General features: G+C 42.7%; 1 protein-coding gene across 1 annotated transcript in view; it reads left to right on the forward strand.

Annotated features, from left to right (window-relative positions):
- The first annotated feature begins 541 nt into the window (after positions 1-541).
- The window catches only part of ap4e1 (adaptor related protein complex 4 subunit epsilon 1), a 28724-nt gene continuing 4164 nt past the window's right edge, over positions 542-25101 (forward strand). Inside the window, 19 exon segments of the mRNA XM_084335168.1 lie at positions 542-793; positions 1342-1413; positions 1557-1680; positions 2695-2768; positions 3844-3965; positions 5462-5621; positions 7783-7949; positions 8638-8711; positions 8814-8936; positions 9063-9172; positions 10300-10439; positions 11362-11474; positions 13949-14064; positions 15572-15874; positions 18050-18161; positions 18259-18391; positions 18871-19132; positions 21577-22578; positions 23477-23679. Coding sequence (XP_084191294.1) covers positions 653-793; positions 1342-1413; positions 1557-1680; positions 2695-2768; positions 3844-3965; positions 5462-5621; positions 7783-7949; positions 8638-8711; positions 8814-8936; positions 9063-9172; positions 10300-10439; positions 11362-11474; positions 13949-14064; positions 15572-15874; positions 18050-18161; positions 18259-18391; positions 18871-19132; positions 21577-22578; positions 23477-23679 — 3551 coding nt within the window. The 5' untranslated portion in view covers positions 542-652.

A 25101-nucleotide genomic window follows, 5' to 3' on the forward strand; every position in this document is an offset into this window, starting at 1 on the left:
GAGTATTTTTGTCTGTGCAGCTCACTCACTCTCACTCAAGGCTAACTGGAGCAAGATGGCGGCGGTTCAGTGACGCTGGTGACTCCGCCTTAAGCTATCTAGTGTTCTATAGATATCTATGCTGCAAACTACCTGGCGTTCTATCCATAGATATATATGGTTCTATCGCCATGCTCTAAGACAAACTCTAACCTTAACCAACTTCGAAAGAGTGCCTAAGCTTAACCGTCGAAAGAACTTGCCGTCACGCTCTAAGACAAACTCTAAGTCTAACCTTAACCAACTTCGAAAGAGTGCCTAAGCTTAACTGTCGAAAGAACTTGCCGTCACGACAAACTCTAACCATAACCAACTTCGAAAGAGTGCCTAGGCTTAACCAGAGCCCTGAAACAGGCGTCGGCCAATCAGAGAGCGCCTCCGAGAAATGCGGCTAGGGAAAGAAAATAACGCTGCATCCGGAAGTGACATCATCAAATGGGCCTGTCTGCTGAATCAAAACAATGGCCGCCTGTCATGTTGATGTTTTACCACTGATGCTATTCATAAGTGTTTGGTTTTAATTGTTTGCAGATTGTGTGCTATGGGGAAGTGACCTAACGGGTCTACCTTCGAAGTAAGAAGTCGCCTGTCCGGCTCGCTTTTTGGCGCCACGATGAGTGATGTTGTCGAGAGGACCCTGACAGCTCTGCCGAGTCTGCTGTCTCTAGACTCCCAACCTGCAGCTGGAAAACTATCCTCCACTTCGAAACTGGGAAACCTCATCAGAGGCATCACCGAACTAACATCCAAACATGTGAGCCTGTTCGCTCGAACCCGCAACCAACGTTATATATGAGCTGTAATCGCTCGGCTATCGGTCTAGCTTCAGCTAACCTGGATATCAGACAGCTAGCAGTAGTTTGATTGATTGATTGATTGATTGAAAACTGTATTAACAGATTGCAGAATGGGTACAGTACAGCTCAATACATACAATTGGTAAGGGGATGCAGAGTGCAGACCAGAGAAAGACTTTCGTCTTGTTTACATCAGGGTCCCCCATGTTGAATTCATTCATCATAGTAGCAGCAGAGTAGCTGAGATAAACATTGACTTTTACAATTGATATATGTGAATATTGCAACTTTGCGCCATTTGGCGAGCATTCGTTTTCTGGCCTACAGTGTGATATTTTCACCCAATCTCATTTGATGTGGTTGAGCATTGTATAGTTGGTACCAGCTACAGGGTTGTTGAGCAAGGTCTTTGCTGGCTTGCTAGTGCTTTGCTCTTGCGACACATTGACATCTGTCTACTCAAGGTATTTCCTGTTGACATCTTTGATTATGTTCTGTTGTTCAGGAGGAGGAGAAACTTATTAAACGTGAACTCGCTGCTATCAAAGAACAAGTGTCCTCCCCCAACACCACCATGGTACGTTTTTATTTCAGTTTCACATAGAAGAACTATGTCAAATACATCATATCTGGTGTCTTATGATGTCTGAACTGTGGTTTGCTGCCACAGAAGTACAACATTTACATCTTCTCCCCCATCTGTGCCATGGTCTTCTCCAGAGGCAGATGAGAGAGATCATGGTGAGGGCAACCTACTGTGAGATGCTGGGCTATGAGGCTTCTTTCAGCTATATTCACGCTATCAAACTGGCTCAGCAAGGCAGCGTTCTGGAGAAGAGAGTTGGTACGTTCCTACCTGATCCATTTTCAGTGCTATGATTCACCTCTTATCCGTCCATTTAACATAGAAACGCAGTGTTGCCTAGAACTGAATGTTTGCTAGACTGTACTGTTTTGTGGGAGTTTTTATCTTGTAGAAACAATGTCAGTGGGTGTCATCCATACCCATTGTAATGTGTGCCTGTGAAGCCCTTTTGAGACATGCAACTGTGATTATTAAAGGAACACGTCAACATTATGGGGAAATGCGCTTACCGTCTTCTCCAGAGTCAGACAAGAAGATGTATGCCAATTTCCTCTCTGTGCATTCAGTAGAAAGCTATCTAGCTGCAAGCTAGCCTAGCTTAGCACAAATGAATGGAAGTGGATACGGACCACTAGTCTAGCTTAAAACTCCGGAAGCTGTGTTTTTTGGCCGACAGCTAGGCTAGCTGGTCCGTATCCACTTCCATTAATTTGTGCTTAGCTAGGCTAGCTTGCAGCTATCTATCTTCTTGTCTGACTCTGGAGAAGACGGTAAGCGCCGATAATAGGGATGGGTACCGAATTCGGTACTTTTGAGGTACCGAACCGAAACACGTCGGTACTACCGAGTATCGAATCAAGTGAGAAACCGAAAAAAAAAGTAATACATTTTTTTTTTTTTTTTTTTTTTTTTTTTTTTTTTATTCATGTCAACGATCACACGCACAATATATGCTTACCTAGGATTTGACTTGATTCAACAACAAAGCAGTAGGAGCAATGACAAGCCGAAAACTGTCGAAATTGTAGTTATTTGAAGTTTGGATTATTTTTTTACGACTGAGGTAGGTAAATTAAATTTCTTGAGACTAAAGTACCGAAAAAAGGTACCGTTGGGTACCGGTATCGATTCACAGGTACCGGTACCGGTATCGGTTCAAATGTGAAAGGTACCCATCCCTAGCCGATAATGTAGGCATGTTCTTTTAAGGGCTGTACAAATAAACTTGACATGAGTGACTCTTATTAGTGATTGTGTATATATTATTTTCAGGGTACCTAGCTGTGTCATTGTTTCTAAATGAAAGTCACGAGCTGCTGCTTCTCCTTGTCAACACTGTATTGAAGGTGAGGCTCATATTTGTATTATTCTTTCTCTCTTGTGCTTTAAAGCTGCACCAGTAGTTTTGAGAAGATAAAATTAAATTACCTCTACAATAACTAGTTACAAATGCTTGAATATTGTTAATAATCTCCACACAAATCCAAAACAATCACCCTTTGAAACAAAGTGAATCAACATTGCTCTTAGAGTATGCTTCTTTATGGTAGAGGTGGTGGGAGGGTAGGAGCACCACAACCAATCAGAATCATCTCTAGTTTCAAACAAGGATCCCGTTTTTATCTTGTAACACTTTATGTATTTAATACTGTAGTGGCAATCTATCAACAAAAGTAGCCACTTGAGGGAACTTGCATTTTCAACGCGTGGTGATACAAAAACTGAGGTCCGACCGTCCGCTATGACATGCGCTTCGCCATTTATTTACATGTAGCGTTAAAAAACACTGCAAAAGACTGGGTGCAAAGAATACATGAGGACGAGTTTGTATAGAAACATGAACAATACTAAACAAACACTACATGACCAACAGCACAACACGCACGGTTGAAAAGTCCCTGATTCCATACACCTGTGATCCCCTTTTGTATGCGACTACTACTATGATTACCTTCCTATGCCCTCTAGTGCGCAGGTAGAGTAACAACAACAACAACATTCACACAACTTACCACACGCACACACACACACACACACACAACCTACTGTATAACACACAACACACTGACTGTATAGTATATTGTATTGTAACTCAGTTACTTCTACTCTGCATTGTACATTGAACACACTTTTGTCTACGTACTTGACTTCTATTTTATACTTGCTATACTTATTTTATACTATTTTTGTCTAGCACAGTCTCTGGAGCGTAACAGAAAGAAGCATTTTGTATAAAAGTATTCTGTACTTCTGTATGACAACTAATAAAGAAACTTGAAACTTGAAACAATGAATTGGCTACACTAAATACTAAAGATATATCATACTTTATTTAGACTTTTCAGAGGTTACCCCATTCCAAAACTATCCAGTACATGTTTAACAAGGAAAAGGATCGGTGTGTATTGTGTGTCTTCACAGGATCTTCAGAGCACCAACCTCATTGAGGTCTGCATGGCTCTAACTGTTGTCAGTCAGATGTTCCCCAAAGATATGATACCTGCCATCTTACCACTGGTGGAGGAGAAACTCACTCACCCAAAGTAAGGCCTGAATATATATATTTTTTTTATCTGTATGTGTCTGTCCGTATCTTCCTTCCATGTTATTTATACTTTTTACTGGCCTTTTCTATTATGTACTTTGCTACTAAGTAATCTCCTGTGCCTATATTACTACCTACTATGCTAATAGGGCTGTCTTAAATACTTCGAAGCTTCGAAGCTTCGTTCGATGGCATAAGCTTCGAACATTAAAAAAAAAAAAAAAAAAAAAAAAAAATTTTACTTCGATTTTTGTGTGTGTGCGCGCGCATGGGGCCATTGGGTGGGGCCGGGGGACAAATACACTGGAGGAAAGTAACCCAGCTCAGCACTGCCCAAATTATATCATCACTATTGCCTGTTTGAAGGATATCATCCTCAAACACATATACACCTACATGCCTTGTAGAATTCCACACACTGGGATGAATAAACAAAATAGGAAATAAAATGTAGAAATGCATGCAATACATAAATAAATATTAATCTCCATAATGAAATAGAACATTTAGATAAGGTGCTACTGAGATGTTTTAATAATAATAATAATGGATTGGATTTATATAGCACTCTTCTCTGACTCAGAGCGCTTCACAGAGTCCATTATTCGTTCATACACAGTCATACCGGTGGTGGTAAGCTACAATTGCAGCCAGAGCTGCCCTGAGGCAGACTCACGGAAGCGTGGCGAATAATCATCGCCTACGGCCCCTCCGACCACCACCAACATTCATTCACATGCATACACATTCACATTGGTGAGTTCTTTGTTTTTTTGTGGAAGTAGCCCTTCTTAAAAATGCATGAACATTCACTGATAATTGGTCTGTAGTGGAGTCTACAAGGTCTACATTGCCGGACCATGTAGAATCCGGACCTTGTAGACTGACATAATTCTGTGCATAGTTTAGTCTACACAGGCCATATTTCAAATAATCAAAATCTTACTTCATTCATCTTAAACATTCTTGATTTGGGGGATTGGTAGTTCCCATGAAATCTGAAGTTGTTCAAACGACAACAGCGATCCACCTTGAATTAAATCACACAGCCGAATGAAACCTTGTTGGCTGCGTCACAGTCAACGAAAGGGGCTACTTAATTCATTAATCCAATCCACTTTATTTATAGAGCACATTTAAACACAACAAAGTTTACCAAAGTGCTGTACAAGTCCCACAACATAAGATAAAAAATAAAAAAAATAATTTTCCCCCCGAAGCTTCGAATTAAAATCGAAGCTCGGCCCCGAAGCTTTGATTGCCAAAAAAAGCTTTGAAGGTCAGCCCTAATTACTATGCACTGAAGATGTTAGCACTCAAGTTCGACACAGAGACAAAGAATATCACTTACACTTAGAGTTGTACCCTTCCTGCTGACTTCTTGTACAGAACTTGTAAGTCGCTTTGAATGAGTAAATGTTAACGTGAATGTAATGTAACAGGAGGGATTTACTCAAATGTTTACCGTCCTGTGGTCCGTAACTTTATTTGCAGGGAAATCATTCGTCGAAAAGCTGTGCTGGCGCTGTACAAGTTCTACCTCATAGCACCCAACCAGGTCCAGCACATCCACAACAAGTTCCGCAAGGCCCTGTGTGACAAGGACCCGGGTGTTATGACGGCTTCACTACACATTTACTCACAGATGATCAAGGTAACTTGATTATTATAACTCCCTGTACCTGGGGCTTAATAAGTCGACCATAGCCCGCCTACAGTTACCCCACAACGTCGATGCTAGATTGCTCACAGGTACTCAGAAGAGAGCTCATATCACCCCTGTTCTTGCCTCCCTTCATTGGCTTCCGGTGCGCTACAGGATAGAGTTCAAGGTTCTCCTATTAGTTTATAAAGCTCTTGATGGTAAGGCCCCCTTTTACCTAGCAGACCTCCTCACCCCCTATATACCAACGTCGGGGCCCTCAGATCTGCTGATAAGGGTCCACCCGTAGGTCCAACTTCAAGTCTGGGGGGGGGGGGGCGTGCTTTTGCTGTCGCAACCCCTGACCTCTGGATTAACATCCCCACGTCCATCAAATCTGCCCCCTCCATTGAGGCTGCGGTTACACACGGGGCCATTTTCGTTTAGTTTTCAGGGTCAGTTTAGCTTTTCAGAACGCAACGTAATGGCAGGCAAGTTAGACATTGTTTTTGCCTCCTGAGCACAGTGATGTATATACATGTAGTACAATGCCAAAGCAGTAGGTCGCAGTAGGTGGCGATGTAGTTCAAACATGAAGGCCAATCAGAAAAGTTGAATGTGCCAATACACTTCCTGCAAAAAATCAACAATCTACCATCTTTAAATGCCTTGCGTGAGCCATTTAGCCACCGTAGCATTTATCTTTCAGCAAAGAGAGTGCAATAAACAAAACGGATACATTCACTGTGTGTTCTGCCTCATTTGTTGATGAAACAAAACTAACATCGGAGTTTAGTCTCACAAAAAGATTGTAGCTGATTTTGTTAGCTTACGTTCTAACGTGATTGGAATACGCCAGTATAACAGTATAGCATTGTGGCTAGCAGCGAAGTTTGTAAGCTTACGTGCTAACGTGATTGGAATACGCCAGTATAACAGTATATCATTGTGGCTAGCAGCTTGGTAATGTTAATGCTAGCAGAATGAATGGATGTAAACTTTATTTAACAGATTGCAGAATGGGTACAATACAATACGGCTCAATACAAACAATTGTTAAGGGAATGCAGACTGTTGTAGCTTGGACTGGGCTCCTTATAACAATAACTTGACAACACATGGTAGCCGCAGCTCCTTGGGACAGCTCTGCTGTAAACACTGGAAATAACCGTGCAGCTCTCTACCGCGCATGGGCGTTGAGCAACAACGGCTCTGTATCCGGCTCGCGCAGATTACATGGCACCATTGTCTGCGAGTTTTGGCGAGTATCCAAAACGGAAACACAATTTCAGCGTTGCCAGTAGGACAACGCGTTATCCTGCCAAAACAGCGTTTCTTTTTAACTTGGACAGCAAATGTAATAATTCAGCAACAAAAACGTTGCTGTATTCAGCAGTGTAACCATGGCCTGAGTTTTTTAAATCTAAGCTCAAAACTCGCCTACGGTATATTCCTTAGCCTTCCCTGACTCACTCTTGACTCTTGCCTTGTTTGTTTTGACGTGTTGTTCTGTTTCTTTGTTCGTCTGTTGGTTGTTAATTTTCTGGAGTACTTATTTTATTTTTATTTTTTTGCTACACGACCCACTGTGAAGCACTTTGGTTGACAAGTGTCAAGTTTAAATGTGCTATACAAATACATTTGATTGATTGAAGGTTCTTCATCTTCACCATTATGATTCACTAATTACTAGGGATGCACCGATACTGGTATCGGACTGGTATTGGACCGATACCTGGCTAAAATAGCATATTGGTATCGGAGAATTTCCCCGATACTAAAATCCAATATCAAGAAAAATGTCTAACATGCCAGAAATCAAAGCGAAGTGATTTGCTGTATGTTTGACACATTAACTCTCTAGTGGAGAAAAATCTATTATACTGTATATCAATAATTTTTGTTCAATGACCACAAAATGATACCGTTCATTAAAAGTAAGGGATTGGTATTCGGTATCGGCCGATACCCAAAGCCCAGGTAGCGGTAGTGGGACTGAAAAAGTCGCATTGGTCCATTCCCTACTAATTACAAGGCATGCCACAACAGTGATGGCATTCATTTCTAAATAATAATAAAAAGTAAATAGACTGTAATTGTATTTTTCGCTGGGGGGGGGCGCAAAGCTGTCCAGTCATACCATGTCATGGCTGCTGTTTCTCTTCTCTTCCAGGAGAACCCAGAAGGTTATAAGGACCTGACGGAAAGTTTTGTTACCATATTGAAGCAGGTTGTAGGAGGGAAATTACCCATGGACTTTAACTACCACAGTGTTCCTGCTCCCTGGCTGCAAATCCAGCTCCTCAGAATACTCTCCTTCCTGGGGAAAGATGACCAGAGGTAATTCATTTTCGGATGTGTACAAAAGCCTCTTTTAGCTTCTAATGTGGCTCTTTTTCTAGGAATGTCCCGTCACTGTGTTCATGTACTCGTACTACTCCAGTACTACTACTCATAAAACTACTCCAGTACTTCTACTCAGTGCCATGTCCCGATACTGTGTCCATGTACTCATAAAACTACTCAGTACTACTACTCCAGTACTACTACTCATAAATCTACTCCAGTACTACTTCTCATAAAACTACTCAGTACTACTACTCAGTGCCATGTTTGTTCAGGAAAACACAAAATTGAATGTTAAGAATTACTTAAAATGCTAGCAACAGCGTCATGTTGTATATTTAATTTGTTAGTCAGAAGGTGAGGAACATCTGATGAAAATAAAACATGTTTTCAAAGTCATTGTTAGTAATTGTAACTGTAATGGTATTATTAAGCACTCATATCGGTACTCTGTATCGGCAATTACCCAAATGTAAGTACTGGTATCGGGTATCGGGACATCCCTATATTGTTCAGTATCATTTCTCACATTATAAGACCTTGATAACCACTTCTCTCTCAGTTGCCTTTTGTTTTGTCAGAATAAAGACCATGTGAATGTCTAATATACATATGTAGTGAGTAGTATGTTTTCCCTCGAGTGTTACTGGTATTCAATCTGAGTTTGTTCTTTGTATCGTAGCACCAGCAAGATGATGTATGAAGTGCTCGATGAGTCTTTACGAAGAGCAGAGATGAACCATAACATCACTTATGGTGAGATTGCGTTAATAAAGGCTGCTCTTTTCTTTTCTCAGTCCTCAATGAAGCACCTCCTTCTGACATTTGTTCTAAATCGCATTATTCTTCTCCCTCCAGCGATATTATATGAGTGTGTGAAAGCCATTTACACAATTCATCCAAAGTCTGAGCTGTTGGAAAAAGCTGCAAAGTGCATCGGCAACTTTGTCCTATCGCCGAAGATTAACCTGAAATATCTAGGTAAGATCCAAAAAATAAATAAAAAATAAAGGTTTATACAATTCAAGGCACAATTTTTTTTCAATGGCTAGTCAATATTTTAAAGATTTGTTTCGCGTTAATGTTCTGAATGTGTATTTGCTGCAGGTCTGAAGGCCCTCACCTATGTGGTGCAGCAGGACGCCAACCTGGCCCTCCAGCACCAGATGACCGTCATCGAGTGTCTGGATCACTCTGACCTCATCATTAAGCGCGAAGTGAGATGGGGCTGATGCTTTTTTTTTTTCTTCTTTTTATTTTTTTTTTGCAGCATTGAATCTTAGATTTTCTTAAGAACACGCCAACTTTTTGGGAAATTTAGAAAAAACCTTTCCTGTAAACATGTTGTGACCTGTGTATTTACCACGTGGAGAAATAAAAAAATTTAATTAGACATTTTCGTTTTCTAAACAGAACTATTTTCGGAACTATTTTTTGCCGAACCACTGCTGCCTGGGCGCAGTGATTTCATGCATCACCTCAAAAGCCCCGCTGTAACTTCCGTCACAGGGCTTTTGAGGTGATGAAATCACTGCGCCCAGGCAGCAGTGGTTCGGCAAAAAAAAATTCTGAGTATATATCTGCTTAGAAAACAAAAATGTCCTCGACTCCCGGAGTCAGCATTGTCTGCGGCTTGGGCCGATCGTCATACTAACTCATTTGGCTGAGTTAGCGGGAGGGAAGTCGTGGGTGGTAATCTGGCATTGTGGACAGCGACGCCTACAGGTCAGGTCTGGGCGCCTGCTCAGCGAAAGGCAGGAAGTGGTGAAGGCAGCGTGACCTCCCACGCGTTACACTTCACCAATGAGAGTCCTCGCTGCCAGGTGAAAAGAGAGCCACTGGCTGTCTCTGCATGTGTCGGAGGAAGCATGCGGTATACTTCAGGGTTCCCTTGTACCGACCAGTAGGGGGAACATGCGCACAACGACCAGGTAGGGGAGGGAGGTAATTGGCATAACGACTAAATTGGGATGGGGAGAAAAAGAGAAAAAAATCTGAGAAAGAGAGGATAATTTTTTTTTTTTAAACGAAAATGTCAAAACAAATATATATATATCTCCACGTGGTAAATACACAGGTCACAACATGTTTACAGGAACGTTTTGGAGTTGTATTTGGAGTGTTTTTCGTGACTGTTGGGAACTAGGCTACACTGGCACACCTACTTCCAGTGAATGACGCTAAGCTAGGCTAACGGTGCGGCTGTTCCCTAAGCCTAATGCATGCACAGAGAAGAAAAGGGTATGTATCTGTTTGTCTAACTCCAGGGTAGATGGCAAATAAGGTAATTTCCCAAAAAGTTGGCGTGTTCCTTTAACAGCTTTGTGTATCTCCTCCCCTATAGACACTGGAGCTACTCTTCCGGATCACTAACGCCCAGAACATCAGAGTCATCGTGGAGAAGATGCTGGAGTTTCTCCATGTCAGTAAAAACGACTACATGACCATCGACCTGGTGGGGAAAGTGGCAGAACTGGCAGAGAAATATCCATTAATGTTAAATGACCAACAGTGTTGAATGAATGAATGCTTTTTGAATGAATGATTTTATTTTCGGTCTTCTTTTACAAAGCAATGTACACTAGTAGAACATTTATAAAAGAAAGAAAAGTACTGAAAATGTGTAGGCTGAAGCCGAGGCTTATAATTGCCTACCCTTTTTACATTACATTATTTACAAAAAAGAAAAAAAAACATAATTCAGTACATCATTTTGCAAAAACAAAAGGTTACAAAAGTGTCATAGTTTTATATACAAAACGTATACACATTTATTTGTTTTTTATATATATCTTTATTTGTCACGATTTGAATACAGTTATGTTATAATAAAATATAATTAGGATAATAATAAGGTTTTATATTTATGTATCACCTTATATTTGAATAATTTCTTATATTTATGTATCAAACTACACATTTTTACTTCTTTGTCACAGTTATTCCATAGTTTTACCCCTTTAAGATATACATCGACTTTTTATATTTGTCCTTGCCTTTGCGATATTGAATACACAATGTTCATGACACGTCCAGATAGGTTCACTGTCAAAACTCTGGGCAGGGGACCAGTGTTGGTCCCTGGGATATACTGTAGCTGAGCAGTCTATTATCCAGACATTACAGTAGAAATAGACTAGACTATTTTCTTTATTTTCTAGTGTTACTTTTAAATGCAGCTTTTCCTGAATGTGGTAATATTATTACATACCGCCCCCAAACACAAAAAAGACAATTGTTTTCTTGTCTAGAAATATTGTTTTAGGTAACATAAGATAAGGTATTCCATTATTAATCCTCACGTTTAGACTGGTATAGGAGTTATTCACACCCATACGATACTGAAACATTTAGTTGTATGTGTTTCCATCCATTGCCTGGTCTTTGTTCCTATACCCACCCGTACGTTTGCCCCAGACAACGCATGGTTCATTGAGACCATGAACATGGTGTTTTCCCTCGGAGGAGACTTGATGCAGCCTGACATCCCCAGCAGTTTCCTTCGACTCCTGTCTGAAGGTAAGAAAGCTCAGTCTTTCCCCCCTGGCTTCTCTCAGCAGCGGTGGGTCTCCACACCAAGACCACTGAAACCACTGGTGGAGAAAAGAGTCAATAGAAACGCATTTGAGCCTGGTGTTTACTATTTGTACTTGTGTCGTAATAAAGTATCTGTTAAAAATACTTATAATGCTACAATCTTGGCTACACAGTATGAACAAAATATCATATTGTAACTATTTTAGTAGATATTGCAGTTTCAATATGACCTGCGCACCTTTAATGTTTAGTTAAGACAATCTGAATTTCCTTGTGAATTTTAGATTGATTGATTGATATTTTAAATTGTGTCTTACATACAGATGTATGCCCAGCCCATATGGGCTTACAAGACGCATAAACAATAAGTATATACCAAGATGGCCACAAAAAATTCAACTAAATAAAACATAACCAGCTGTAAACAATGTACTTCAAAGAAACGAGTAATTCGTATACAATTATATAGGATATAATGTGTTTTGTCTCGATGCTTTCTCCAAAAATCCTGCAAAACTGAAAATCTCCTCCACAAAAAACCAACTCAACATACAACTCTCAGACTGCCAAAACAAATCCGGATTTACAAATTGAACTTTCTTAAATAAAACCCTCCTCAAGTTGGTCTACAAGGGGCAGTGAAAAACGAATTGAAATTCATCCTCCACCACTCCCAGATCACAGGACACACAACCGCTCCTCCTCAGGTGTACCTTTGAATCTACCCACTTCCACAGCCAATGGCAAGGTGCCAGACTTTAACTGATCTATTTAATTTAACCCTACTACAGCAGTGTATTGTGGGAATACCTTTCCCTGCTACATTACTGTAACCCAGCGGCATCACACTTTCTCTTTCATTTATCATGTGTGTTTTTAAAAATAGCCACATTGCAGCCTTTACGATAGAGATATTGCATTATTTAAAAAAATATATATATATATCCGTTTAATTATTAATTTTATTAAAAAAAAGTGAATGAAACATTTAACAAACACCCACAACACTTTCCCCATCCCACCACCCCCTCCACTGCGCCAGCTCAACCACCCTCCCCACGCACCTCCCCCACATCCCAGGACACCCACCTCCCCCACATCCCGAGACACCCACCTCCCCCACATCCCGAGACACCCACCTCCCCCACATCCTGAGACACCCACCTCACCCACATCCCAGGACACCCACCTCCCCCACATCCCAGGACACCCACCTCCCCCACATCCCAGGACACCCACCTCTCTCACATCCCAAGACGCCCACCTCCCCCACATCCCAGGACGCCCACCTCTCCCACATCCCGAGACACCCACCTCCCCCACATCCCAGGACGCCCACTTCCCAGTCATCCCAGGACACTCACTTCCCAGTCATCCCAGGACACTCACTTCCCAGTCATCCCAGGACACCCACATCCCGAGACACCCACCTCCCCCACATCCCAGGACGCCCACTTCCCAGTCATCCCAGGACACCCACATCCCGAGACACCCACCTCCCCCACATCCCAGGACGCCCACTTCCCAGTCATCCCAGGACACCCACATCCCGAGACACCCACCTCCCCCACATCCCAGGACGCCCACTTCCCAGTCATCCCAGGACACCCACCTCCCCCACATCCCAGAACACCCACCTCCCCCACATCCCAGGACGCCCACTTCCCAGTCATCCCGAGACACCCACCTCCCCCACATCCCAGGACGCCCACTTCCCAGTCATCCCAGGACACTCACTTCCCAGTCATCCCAGGACACTCACTTCCCAGTCATCCCAGGACACCCACATCCCGAGACACCCACATTTACATTTACATTTACATTTAGTCATTTAGCTGACGCTTTTATCCAAAGCGACTTACAAGTTCTGTACGACAAGCCATCAGGAAGGGCACAACTCTATCAGCTGAGTAACAATGTTCGTCAAAGTGTTGAGTGCTACAGTGTAGGTTAGTTTATTAGGACAAGTGCATGACAGTATGGTTAGTTAGGGTTAGATAATTTTTTTTTTTTTTTTTTTTTTTTTTTATTCAGATAATGGTTGAAGAAGTGCGTCTTTAGTCGACGGCGAAAGATTGGACGTGTTTCGGCTGTCCTAACTGGGGTGGGTAGTTCATTCCACCATTGTGGGGCAAGGACTGAGAATAGGCGACTTCTCTTTGATGACCCTCCCAGAGCTTGGATAGGAGTAGGTCTGAGGCGGCCAGAAGAAGCAGAGCGTAGGGGTCTTGAGGGTCCACGCCCACTTCCCAGTCATCCCAGGACACCCACCTCCCCCACATCCCAGAACACCCACCTCCCCCACATCCCCCCACATTGAGGAGACTGCGTTCTTTGATTTAGCCACATCAGATGTATTGTTCAGCACCACGCTGCTCCCCAGTGTGTCTCCTCTGATGTTAAATGTCATTGATTACATCTGTGTTTCTGTTGTTTTGTGCTGTTTGCTGCACCAGGCTTCGACAGTGTGGAGGAGGACATACAGCTGAGACTGTTTGCTGTGGACTCGTACATCTCCCTGCTGCAGGGAGGAGACCGGCTGCCTCAGTGCTTCCTGCAGGTCATCAGCTGGGTGAGAGCTGCTGGCTGGATGAACTGTAGGCATGTTGCTAGGGGTGGGGAAATATCCATACAGCCATATATCGCAATATTTTGTGTATTTTCAGGGCTTTCTCCAGGATTTTCAAACAAAATGGTGCTGAATTGCAAGTAGGCCCCCCCCCCTGTCCGCGAGGCAAACACATTTGTAATAAAGAAAGCCATTTGATGTAATTTCCTGCTATTTAAAAACACAATTAAAATAAAATAGCTAACACAAGGGTAAGTTCCAAATCAGTTTATTGTGTATTTAAATTAAATATAAGGTTGCACAATAGCTTAACATTGAACATGAAAACACACACCTACACACACACACGCACACACGCACACACACACGCACGCGCGCACACACACACACACACACACAGTGAAACAGAGGACCAAGCACTATCACTAGACAATGATGCATCTGTTTCTAAGCCCCAAGCATTAAAAACATGGTGGTCTTTTTTATTTATAATTTCTTTTGCTTGACAATCCCATTTTACTCCAATAGAAATTATTCAAATGAGGCTAACAGACTGAATTTTTTTTCTTATTAGATAAAACATGATGTACTGCATGTATATATTTATAAAACAGATTATGTACTGCATGTATATATTTATATTGCAGATGTTGACCATGTTTTCTGTTGGGGACATAATTTGCAGTTGGAAATTATTTTATAAATCGCAATTTATCACAATATTGTGACTCTAGTGCCATAATAATATCACATCGTGGGGCCTCTGATGATTCACACCCCCTACCTGTTGCTCATATACTGTAATGCACATCTCTAGGAATTTCACCAAAATGTAGTTATCGGTTGTAGTTCTGCAAAAGTCTAAATTTTATTGAGAAAAAAAAGATATTGTTGTTCTTGTTGGTTGTTCTTGTTGGGTTTAATTGTATATGAACAAGCTCTCAAAGTAAGTAAAATGCAATGTGAGGACATTGAATTGTATTGCCTGAGATGGTTAAAAGAACTTGTCATGAAAAGCCATGTTCCCGTATTTACTGTATATTAAACATCTAGTTATTTTTAAAGGTGCTATAGATAAAAATGTTATGTAGAGTAATCATTTAAAATATATACATTTAATAATATATACATCCACAGAGCTTTTGGTGCAGAACAAAAGTATTTCCCCCATAATAATTATTGATTAATTCATTTATAATTTAACGTTTTTTTGCGGGTCCAAAATTAATGTTAATAGCAAATTAATAGCCTCCCTACTTCCCATTTCCTCACGTGGAATGCACCCGATTGGATAAATAACATGCTGGTGGTGCATATGAATGTTATCTATAGCACCTTAAATATAGATATATAAACATGACTGTATATAAACATGCAATACCATTCCATCGCATTTTCATACTTTTGACAGCTCAAAACGTAATATACAACCTAAAAGTAAATATTCGATGGAATCGCACTTAAAATTAAATTCAGATCGGAATACACAACAGTTTGGTCCTTTGTGCAGGTCCTAGGGGAGTACTCGCACCTGAGGGAAGGCCTGGAGCCGGTGGTGGTCCTGAGACTCCTGGCCGACGTGTTGGATAGGAAAGGCACCAGCAGTGAGACGAGGAGCTGGGTGCTGATGGCCATGACCAAGCTGTGTGAGGGCCCCGCCTGCCTGGCCGTGGCTCAGGAGGTGTCGGAGAGGTACAGCTGCTCCCTGGACACAGTGCTGAGGCAGAGGGTCCACGAGCTGCAGCTCCTCAGCCGGGACCCGGAGCTCCGGGCCAGGGTACTGCCTCGAGATGCTGGCCTGGAGGGCCTGGAGGTAGGGTGCTGTGGTGATGTTGCCACTTCCTGATGATGATGATAATAATAATAATAATAATAATAATAATAATAATAATAATAATAATAATAATAATAATAATAATAATAATAATAATAATAATAGTAGTAGTAATAATGATAGTAGTAGTAATAATAATAATAATAATAATAATAATAGCTTGGATTTATTTAGCACCTGTCAAGAAACTCAAGGACGCTTTACAAAGCAAAAAATAAGACTCATAAGGAAAGATTTGCACTACCTCTCAGTCTCTACCTAATTTTGCAAATGTATGCATTTTGTTTAGCATTTTTTACTTTAGTTTTATATATTGTATATTTTGTGTTTGGTCTTTATTCTTTAACTTTTTTTTACTGTATGAATCACAATTTCAGGAGAGTCATACAGAACCAAGCATTTCACTATAATGTACATGTACCTTATATTTGAGAAATAAATAAAACAACTTGAATAAACAAAATAAATAATAATAACAATAAAGGACAGGGAGACGACTAGAGGTCATAGGCCTTTGTGAGCAGGTGGGTTTTCAGGGCCGTCTCGAAGGAGTCCAAGGATGTAGCAGAACGGATCTCAGCCAGTTCCTGAGTCTCAGGCTGCGGTTACATTAAAGGAAAACAACGTTTAATTTTCACTTTTCTGAACGTTGCGTTATGGCAGGTTAGACGTCGTTTGTCTCCTGTATGCGCGGGAGGTATTTGTCGCGTGCACAAGCCAGACAGAGAGAGAGAGAGAGAGAGAGCACACAGCACGCGTGTGTGCATGTGTGTGTGCCTAAAAGCACAGCAGAGAATTATGGCATCATTCAGACGCAACCGAACTCAGCCCAACGTCTCTTCACTGTCCATTATTTTCTGCACGTCGGCAGATCTATGTCGGAGTACGTTACTCCACTTCTCCTTAAACTTATATTACGATACCATTTCCAATCACAGCTCACGAGCAAAACCTGCTCTCTCGTAAATTACACACTAGACCAGCCTTTTTTCTCCGGCTCCAACACACTGGCATTTAGTACAATACGCAGGTGTGTGGGCTCACGATGTCTATACAGCGCGATAAAAGGACATATAATAAAAATACTATCAAGTAAATATACAGGGTAAAGATAGGCTAATTGAATAGGCTAATTGTTTTTTCAGCCTGTTATTCGTTTTAACTTATTTAATTCACATTTCTTTAGTTTGCAATAATGCAACTGCAAGCCAATGTTCCGAGACATACACCCTTTTATTGGTTAGGCTGCTATTTGAATACACCGTTTAGCCCTAAATGGTGGATTCAAATAGCCTAACAATTACAAATAAAAGGCAATATGTCTCGGAACATTGGCTTGCAGTTGCATTATTGCAAACTAAAGAAATGTGAATTAAAGAAGTTAAAACGAATAACAGGCTGAAAAAACAATTAGCCTATTCAATTGTTTTAGAAGCCTATAGCCAATGTTCGAGACACTCTTTTACTCTTGAGCAATCATATTTATTAGAGGCTCCATTTTTCGTGGACGAAAAATACACCAGTCTATAGATATCATTTTTCCCGACATAATGCTACCTGCCTCGACAAAATCCGTGACTCTGTTGCGATACAGATGAATTATCTTCTCAGAATAATATATGTGCCTATCTTTTATGCGTATTTTACATCTTGAGCTATAATATTTGCGTCTTGTTCTAGCAGCGTTCTGTGATCTCATCATCATCTGTCATATTAAGGGCACGCGGACGTCGGTGTCTAGTGCGCATGGGTGTTGGGCGTGAACGGCTCCGTATCTGGCTCGCTTTGTTTACATGCCACCGTTCCAAGGGACTTTTGACAACGAAAACCCCCTTTGAGCGTTGCCGCTAGGAAAACGAAAATGCCAGCTAAAACAGCGTTGCCTTTTAACTTGGACATGCAAACGAAATAATTCGAAAATATAACGTTGCTGTTTTCCCCCAGTGTAACCATGACCTGAGTTTGTAGGTGGTGTGGGGGATGGAGAGCAGATGTGTGTCTGAGGATTGCAGCCCCTGGGAGGAGGTCAGATAGGTCCTGGGGGGCAAGGGCATGGAGGGATTTGTAGGTATTTGTAATCTGATATGATATACGAGACTTGACCGGGACTAATTCATTGCCCACAGTTTCACATGATACTTTATTGTTGTTCAGGTCGATTCCTCCCTGTCGTTTTTGGACGGTTTTGTATCTGAAGCATTGGCTGCTGGGGCTGCTCCTTATAAACCCCCCCATCAGCGCCAAGAGGAACTGGCCCAAGCCAAAGGTACAACTCTCATTTGATCTGTGACGCAGATTTACTGTAAGTACTGTCGTATTGGCATTCGTATGCATTTCACTGATTGTGTTGGTTTTTCCCTCAGCTCTGAGTCTGGAGCCTTACGGTCTGTCCCTGCCAATCAGCATGTCCTCCTGTAGCATAACGGACAGACCGTCTCCCACACACCTGTCCATGAGCTCAGGCCTGTCAGGCAACAGCACAGAGCACAAAGGAAGGTGCGTTAATACAACCTTTTCCCATAATGACAACAATGTCCCTGTGATCTTATTTTCAATTGACCATATTCACACGGTGGCCATTTTGCTCTTATGTAATGCTCAGGATGGGATTCCTTTCCACCCTGTTCCATTTTATTCTTATGTCATGCTCAGGATGGGATTCCTTTCCACCCTGTTCCATTTTACTCGTATACAATGCTCAGGATGGGATTCCTTTCCACCCTGTTCCATTTTACTATTATGTCATGCTCAGGATGGGATTCCTTTCCACCCTGTTCCATTTTACTCTTATGTCATGCTCAGGATGGGATTCCTTTCCACCCTGTTCCAATTTTCTCTCACAGTATGTCTCTTAAGAGCAAAATGCCCGCCGTGTGAATATAGTCAATATGTAATGGTTTTCTATTGATCTATTGATTGGTATTGTCTTTCAGACAGTGATGTTACTGAATTGTTGTTGTTTTTTTCTCTCCCAGCTCTGCCACCTTGAAGCTGGATGGAGTGAAGCGGGTCTGGGGGAGGGACGGCTATCTGGCCCAGAAAGACCCAGGGGAGGATAGCGCTCGGGTCGAGGTGCCCAGTCCCCTCCGGTCCCCCGGCCGGCAGGCTGGAACCGAAGGCAGCTGCAGCCAGATGCCCACCCCCACAGCCACGCCCACCCCTGAGCCGGAGCTCGAGAAACAGCAGCTGGCCTCCGCCCTCTTTGTGGGCCTGGGCTCCCAGAACAGTGTGTGTCTGGTGAGCTCCCAGTCTTCTACTTATCAGTGTATCTGTTCAAGAGGAGTAAGATGAGGCTTCATTGCAGCACGGGAGGGGAGCTCCAGGCATGGGCATAAGTAGAAGAAAGACATAAATATAGACAATAGAATTTAATCTGAATATTTCATTTCAAACCTTTATTTAAACTCGAAAGGCAACGGAGGTTTCCCTCATTTAGAGTAATGTTGAGTGTACATACAGAGTTAAGCAAAAGAAGGCTTATAAAATCACACGGCATATAGAATCTCACAGAATATAAAATCACAAGAATAAGACAAGTAAGGATAATTATCAATTAAAACATGTACAACTTGATTGAACAGCTGCTGATGGGAAATAAACGGAGTGGCCATTCCCATTCAACAGATGTCATGCTGCTTATCTATCCTTACAGAATGCGATGTTAGCATGAGTTCCAAACGGAGGCGTACAGAATAGAACGTTCAGTTCTATGGGATTCCTCATGGATCTTGCTATTCCATTGCTAAAGAAAACTGCTTTGGCGCTGTGGAATAATTGTATCTCCCCCGCCATCCCAATTGTAATTCCCCCCTCCCCCACAGACAGCCTACTGTCCTCCAATACCCAAGTTCTGTCTACCAACCCATTCACCCATTCGTCTATGTCCCCCTAACTCACCCCCCCCCCCTTCCTTACTTCACCCCTCCTCCTGATTCCTCCCCCCCCCCTTCCCCTATGATTCACCCTAGCCTCCTCCAATCCCGACCTGGGCCAAACCTACCCACAATTCCCCTCTCTCTCCCCTATAAAGAGCCACGCCTGAGTGGACTCTGGAGCTCACTCGGGGACACAAGGCCGATGTCCCAGTTGGGTCATCCAGACCGTAACTCTGAATAAACATTTGTTTACCAAGTCTATCTTCGACTACCTACATCATTGATCGGGTTGATTTCCCTCACAGCGCCTGTTTATTTCCAATCAGATAATCTCAAGCTTTATGGATTGTTGGAGTTCATTCCATGAGCTAGAGGCATCATAGTAAAATGCAGATTCACTCTTAACAATTTGAGTGCCAGCAGGGGGCGCCAGAAATAGCGCTTGAGTGCCAGCGCTGTAGTCAATGGGAGGGCGATCACATTTGCGAACGCATAAACTATATCTTAAATTATGGTTAAATTATGTGTCTAATACGCCCGTCGCTTATCAATGACTTGTTTGCAGTCAACATTGTCGAAACGGATTGTTTTTTAATCGGTTCATTTCCGTTTTATACCATTTTGAAAAACGCTTGTTTTTTTTAAACGTCCAGAAAAAAAAGATTCTGCAGCAATCGCGCTTTACTGGAATACACAAAACACATTGTCATTTTTCGGCCTATTTATGAATAGTTTTCAAATAAACGCTAGATTATCGATAGTATATGTGTACTTATGCACGCTAGAGAAGCGGGCTGAAAAATCGATTATCTTATTTCCTGATCAGCACACACACACTCACAGCCACACACACACATATGGGACACGCTGAGATATAGGTGAAAAGAGCTCTGATTATCCCAAGACTGGTAAAATAGATTCCTTACCTCAGATCAGATGTTCTCCAAAAAGATTATTCCAATTCCTGATCGCCATTACAAATATCGATCGCGTTTATTGATCCAACGCTAGGTACTGGTAACACATATTCCACGCTGTTCTGAGGGTCGGCAATGACTGGGATTGTCTCTGGTTACATGCCTGACAAGTAAAATGTGGATTCCGGACTCTTTTTTTCCCCATACATTTCATTCAGTCCAATCCAATGGGTGCAATACCATCCGGAGAGACGTTAGGGGGCGGTATTTTCCCTGTTCGAGCTCAGACAGATCCCCACTGGTAACGTGAGGCTAGATTGATGAAAAATGAATGGAAATCGATAATAAAAAAAAAAACGATTAAATAACGAGATTTCTCGTTCTTGGCACTCAACGCATGGCATGAACTAACGAGATTTCTAGTGGCTGGCACTCAAAGTGTTAAGGACCAGCCAGTCACTAGAACGGGTTCCATAGGTACCAAAATTCCATTCCAATAATGAGGTAGTATAAGGAGGTAGCTTACCAATACGGGCCGAATAAATACTAGTGTTTGTTGCACCTCTCCATCAGCGAGGATCATAAGAATATGAGAAAAATAAACTGTGTAAACAAAGGTGCAGATGAGGTTCACCTTTTAACATTACAAAGAACTACAACGTCACGTCTGACTTGAATTTGATCCTTATCCTTAGGTAATTATTCATTGGTAGGTTACTTTATGTTTTAGTCGCATCATTCTGAGGCTACTTGCTTGTCATTTTGCTGTCGATGCTCTTTTCTTGCTACTTGCCACTTTTGGTGATACAAGAATTTAAGCTGAAAGTTATTCTGTATAAGAACATCCACTAAAATGTCGGCTAACTTTCACGTTTGTTTTCCCAAACAGATGGGAAAAGCCGAGCCGACCCCTCAGCGTTTCAGGAGAAAGGCCACAGGTCAGGGGTCATCGTCAGGTGCCAGCGAACGCTCATCTAACTCCTCCTACTCCTCTCATCACCACCACAACACTGTGGATAACCTGCTGTGTGGCGACCTGCTGGACTCCACCTCCAACGACGCTCCCGCACGCCTGAGCCTGTCCACCTCCACCGACGCTCCCGCAGGTCTGAGCCTGTCCACCTCCACCGACGCTCCCGCAGGTCTGAGCCTGTCCACCTCCACCGACGCTCCCGCAGGCCTGAGCCTGTCCACCTCCACCGACGCTCCCGCAGGCCTGAGCCTGTCCACCTCCACCGACGCTCCCGCAGGTCTGAGCCTGTCCACCTCCACCGACGCTCCCGCAGGTCTGAGCCTGTCCACCTCCACCGACGCTCCCGCAGGTCTGAGGCTGTCCACCGACGCTCCCGCAGGTCTGAGCCTGTCCACCTCCACCGACGCTCCCGCAGGTCTGAGCCTGTCCACCTCCACCGACGCTCCCGCAGGTCTGAGCCTGTCCACCTCCACCGACGCTCCCGCAGGTCTGAGCCTGTCCACCTCCACCGACGTTCCCGCTGACCTGAGCCTGTCCACCTCCACCGACGCTCCCGCAGGTCTGAGCCTGTCCACCGCACCCGAACAGCTCCTCCCCACTACCAACGGCACTTGCGACGCAGACGTGGATTCAATAGGAGGAGAGACGATCGGAGAAGGACCTTCATCCCTCATCGCGGGTAACGGTACGGTGACTGTTCCCAGCGCGGAGGACTCCTCTCTCAGCTCCCTCCTGCCGGCCGAGCTCTCCGGGCTGGCCCGCTCTGACATCACCCGGCTCTGCTCCCAGGACAGCCTGGCTCTCTCGGCGTGCCACGTCCAGATGGAGGACGCCTTACTGCTCGTCACCTTCATCTCCAACTCCTCTCACTCGGCCGCTCCACGGATGCGGCTGCAGGTGACCTCCGCGGAAGTCGAGGTACGGCTTTGATACTGAACTTTGATCCGTCTGTGTCGTTTAAGTCGTGGATGTTAATGGTACACTGTGCGGTTTGAGGAGAGAGTCTGCAGTTAGTTTCCAAATGATGTTCACTACTACATGTTGTTCTCATGCAATTGTAAATGAAAGCTAAATTATTCTGAGCCACTGAGCCAAACTAGAAGATACGTCTTTGAATAGCAAATATTCTTGTATACAAAATTGTGAACCCTGCCATTGTAAACATTCATTCATTCAATCTTTATTTAATCTCGAAAGACCATTTAGAGCATCAAGAGGTACAATATAATACAAAAAACAATATAGAAACAGAAAAGTCAATCAATTAAACAATTTTAATTAATTAAAACAACTAAAGACTGAGTTGAAATGGTTGGCTATTATAGCGTTAAACCGACCAATGGATACTAAAGTATTGAGTTAAGGTGCTTTGCAAAACATTCCATGTATCGGGGCACAGGCGCTAAAAGCAGATTTTCCTAATTCAGCGCAAACTCTGGGGACCTTAAGCGTAGGTCACCAGAGCGAGTGTGATAAGAGTTCCAGTCCAGCAATGAAGTGAGGTAGGGTGGGAGATCAGATCACCAATAATGGCTTTATACAGAAACGGATACCAATGCAAGTGACGTCTCTCTGCCAGAGAGGAACCACCCAATCAAGAATCTGAGGACAGAAAACAAGTGATGCAGTAACTTCTCAGGTTCTCTTTTTATCTTCAAACAGTGTTCCAGGGAACCAATGTTCCCCAGATGGTTGCTTATTCATTCATGAAAATAACACCATATTTTGTCACTTCTCACGAGTTTCAGATTTCTCCCACAAAACAACACAATACACCTTTTTAAAGCAACGTTTAAAAACATTTTTCACCCCACAGGTGTGGTGCAGGTCTGGCGGTGCGGTGGAGGAGGTGGAGGAGGAGGTGGCGGCCCACAGCGTGGCGGTGTGTCAGTACTCCCTGGTCATGAGGAGGCCGTCAGTCCACGTAGCAGTGACCGGGATACTGTCCTACCAGTCGCCCCTTGGGGACCTTCAGACGGTGCAGTTTTCATACAAACTCTCTCTGATCGACTTCATCAGGTATAATAATAATAATAATAATAATAATAATAATAATAATAATAATAATAATAAACGTTATTTATAAAGCACCCTTCATGAAATAGAAAGCAGCCCAGAGTGCTTTGACAACACAAAAAATTAAATGTACAAATGAATAATAAAATGCATGACTCTGTAAACAAATTGCATATCACAAGCAATAAAATAAGTAGAAAAAATTAAAGTTAAATTAAATTATTAAAACAAAAGGAATATACTAAGTACAGTTAAAAGCCATGTTAAAAATGTGTTTTCAGATGCTATTTAAAAAGGTCCACTGAGCCCATCTCTCTAATTTCTTTGGGTAGAGTGTTCCACAGTTTCGGTGCGTAATTCTGCAATTTTCTGTGGGGCAATTAACACTTTCTTCGCCAGGCTTATGTACATCATTATACCCCTCTCTGCCAGCTCTATTTGTCTATGGAGAAGTTCCCCTTCTTTGCAGGGCTATAACTTTTTAAATTGTATTGCTAAATTGACATTACTATGGCCCATTCAACGTCAATTATCTATCGTTCAGGACTTAGGAACGTTATACTTTTTCATTCACATATTCATACTAAAATACGGTCTAAAGTATAAGTATGTTTTTATCGTTTTCTGCAGCTTTCTCCAGAACGTGATTTATAGCCCCAAATGCATTATATTGATGATCAAATACAGTTTGATAGCGATCTGCGCGGGATAAAAAATGTCAAATGGACGTGCTTCTAGAAGTTACTACTTATCATCTGATGTTGACCGGATGGGGGGGGGGGGGGGTCGTTTATAATTCCGTGGCCAACGTTAGATGATTCATCTAGTGTGGGTGATATGATCATTAGAGCAGTTAGTATCGAACACGTTAAAAAAAAACGCTGAAACTTACCGTAGCTTCCTCGTAGCGTTGGGCGATGAGCGTGGAGCAGAAATATTCCTATTATGGGATGTTGAAATATGCGATCCATCTCCAGGTTGTATAATAGTATATACGTCCAAATCATGTTGTTTATCGAGTTATTGGTAACGGATTGCTATCCATTGTGTCTAGCTCGAGTCCCGGGACTATTAGCGAGTGATCGGACCGAATTGGAATGAGTACCAGCTTCCGTTTCCGGTTTGGGCGATCCGCCGATCGGCCACCAGATGGCACTCTTGAACCGTTGGAGAGTTGAGAGGGGATCAACAGTAGATCTCAAGTCTCTGGGGGGGGAATATGATTGCGATCACAGATTTTTGAAATATTGATCTCAATGACGTGTTACGGCGTCATTGGCAGAATGAGCATGGCGGGGAATGACGAGTTTAGGCGTCCTTGGTAGAGAAAGTGTTAAAAGACTTGCTTCAGTGGACCTAAGTGTTCTTGACGGGGTGTAAAACAGACTCTGTGATATACAATGGTGCTAAGTCATTTAAGGCCTT

This window comes from Notolepis coatsorum, assembly GCF_963971535.1.
Source record: "Notolepis coatsorum genome assembly, chromosome: 18".
Taxonomy (NCBI): Eukaryota; Metazoa; Chordata; class Actinopteri; order Aulopiformes; family Paralepididae; genus Notolepis; species Notolepis coatsorum.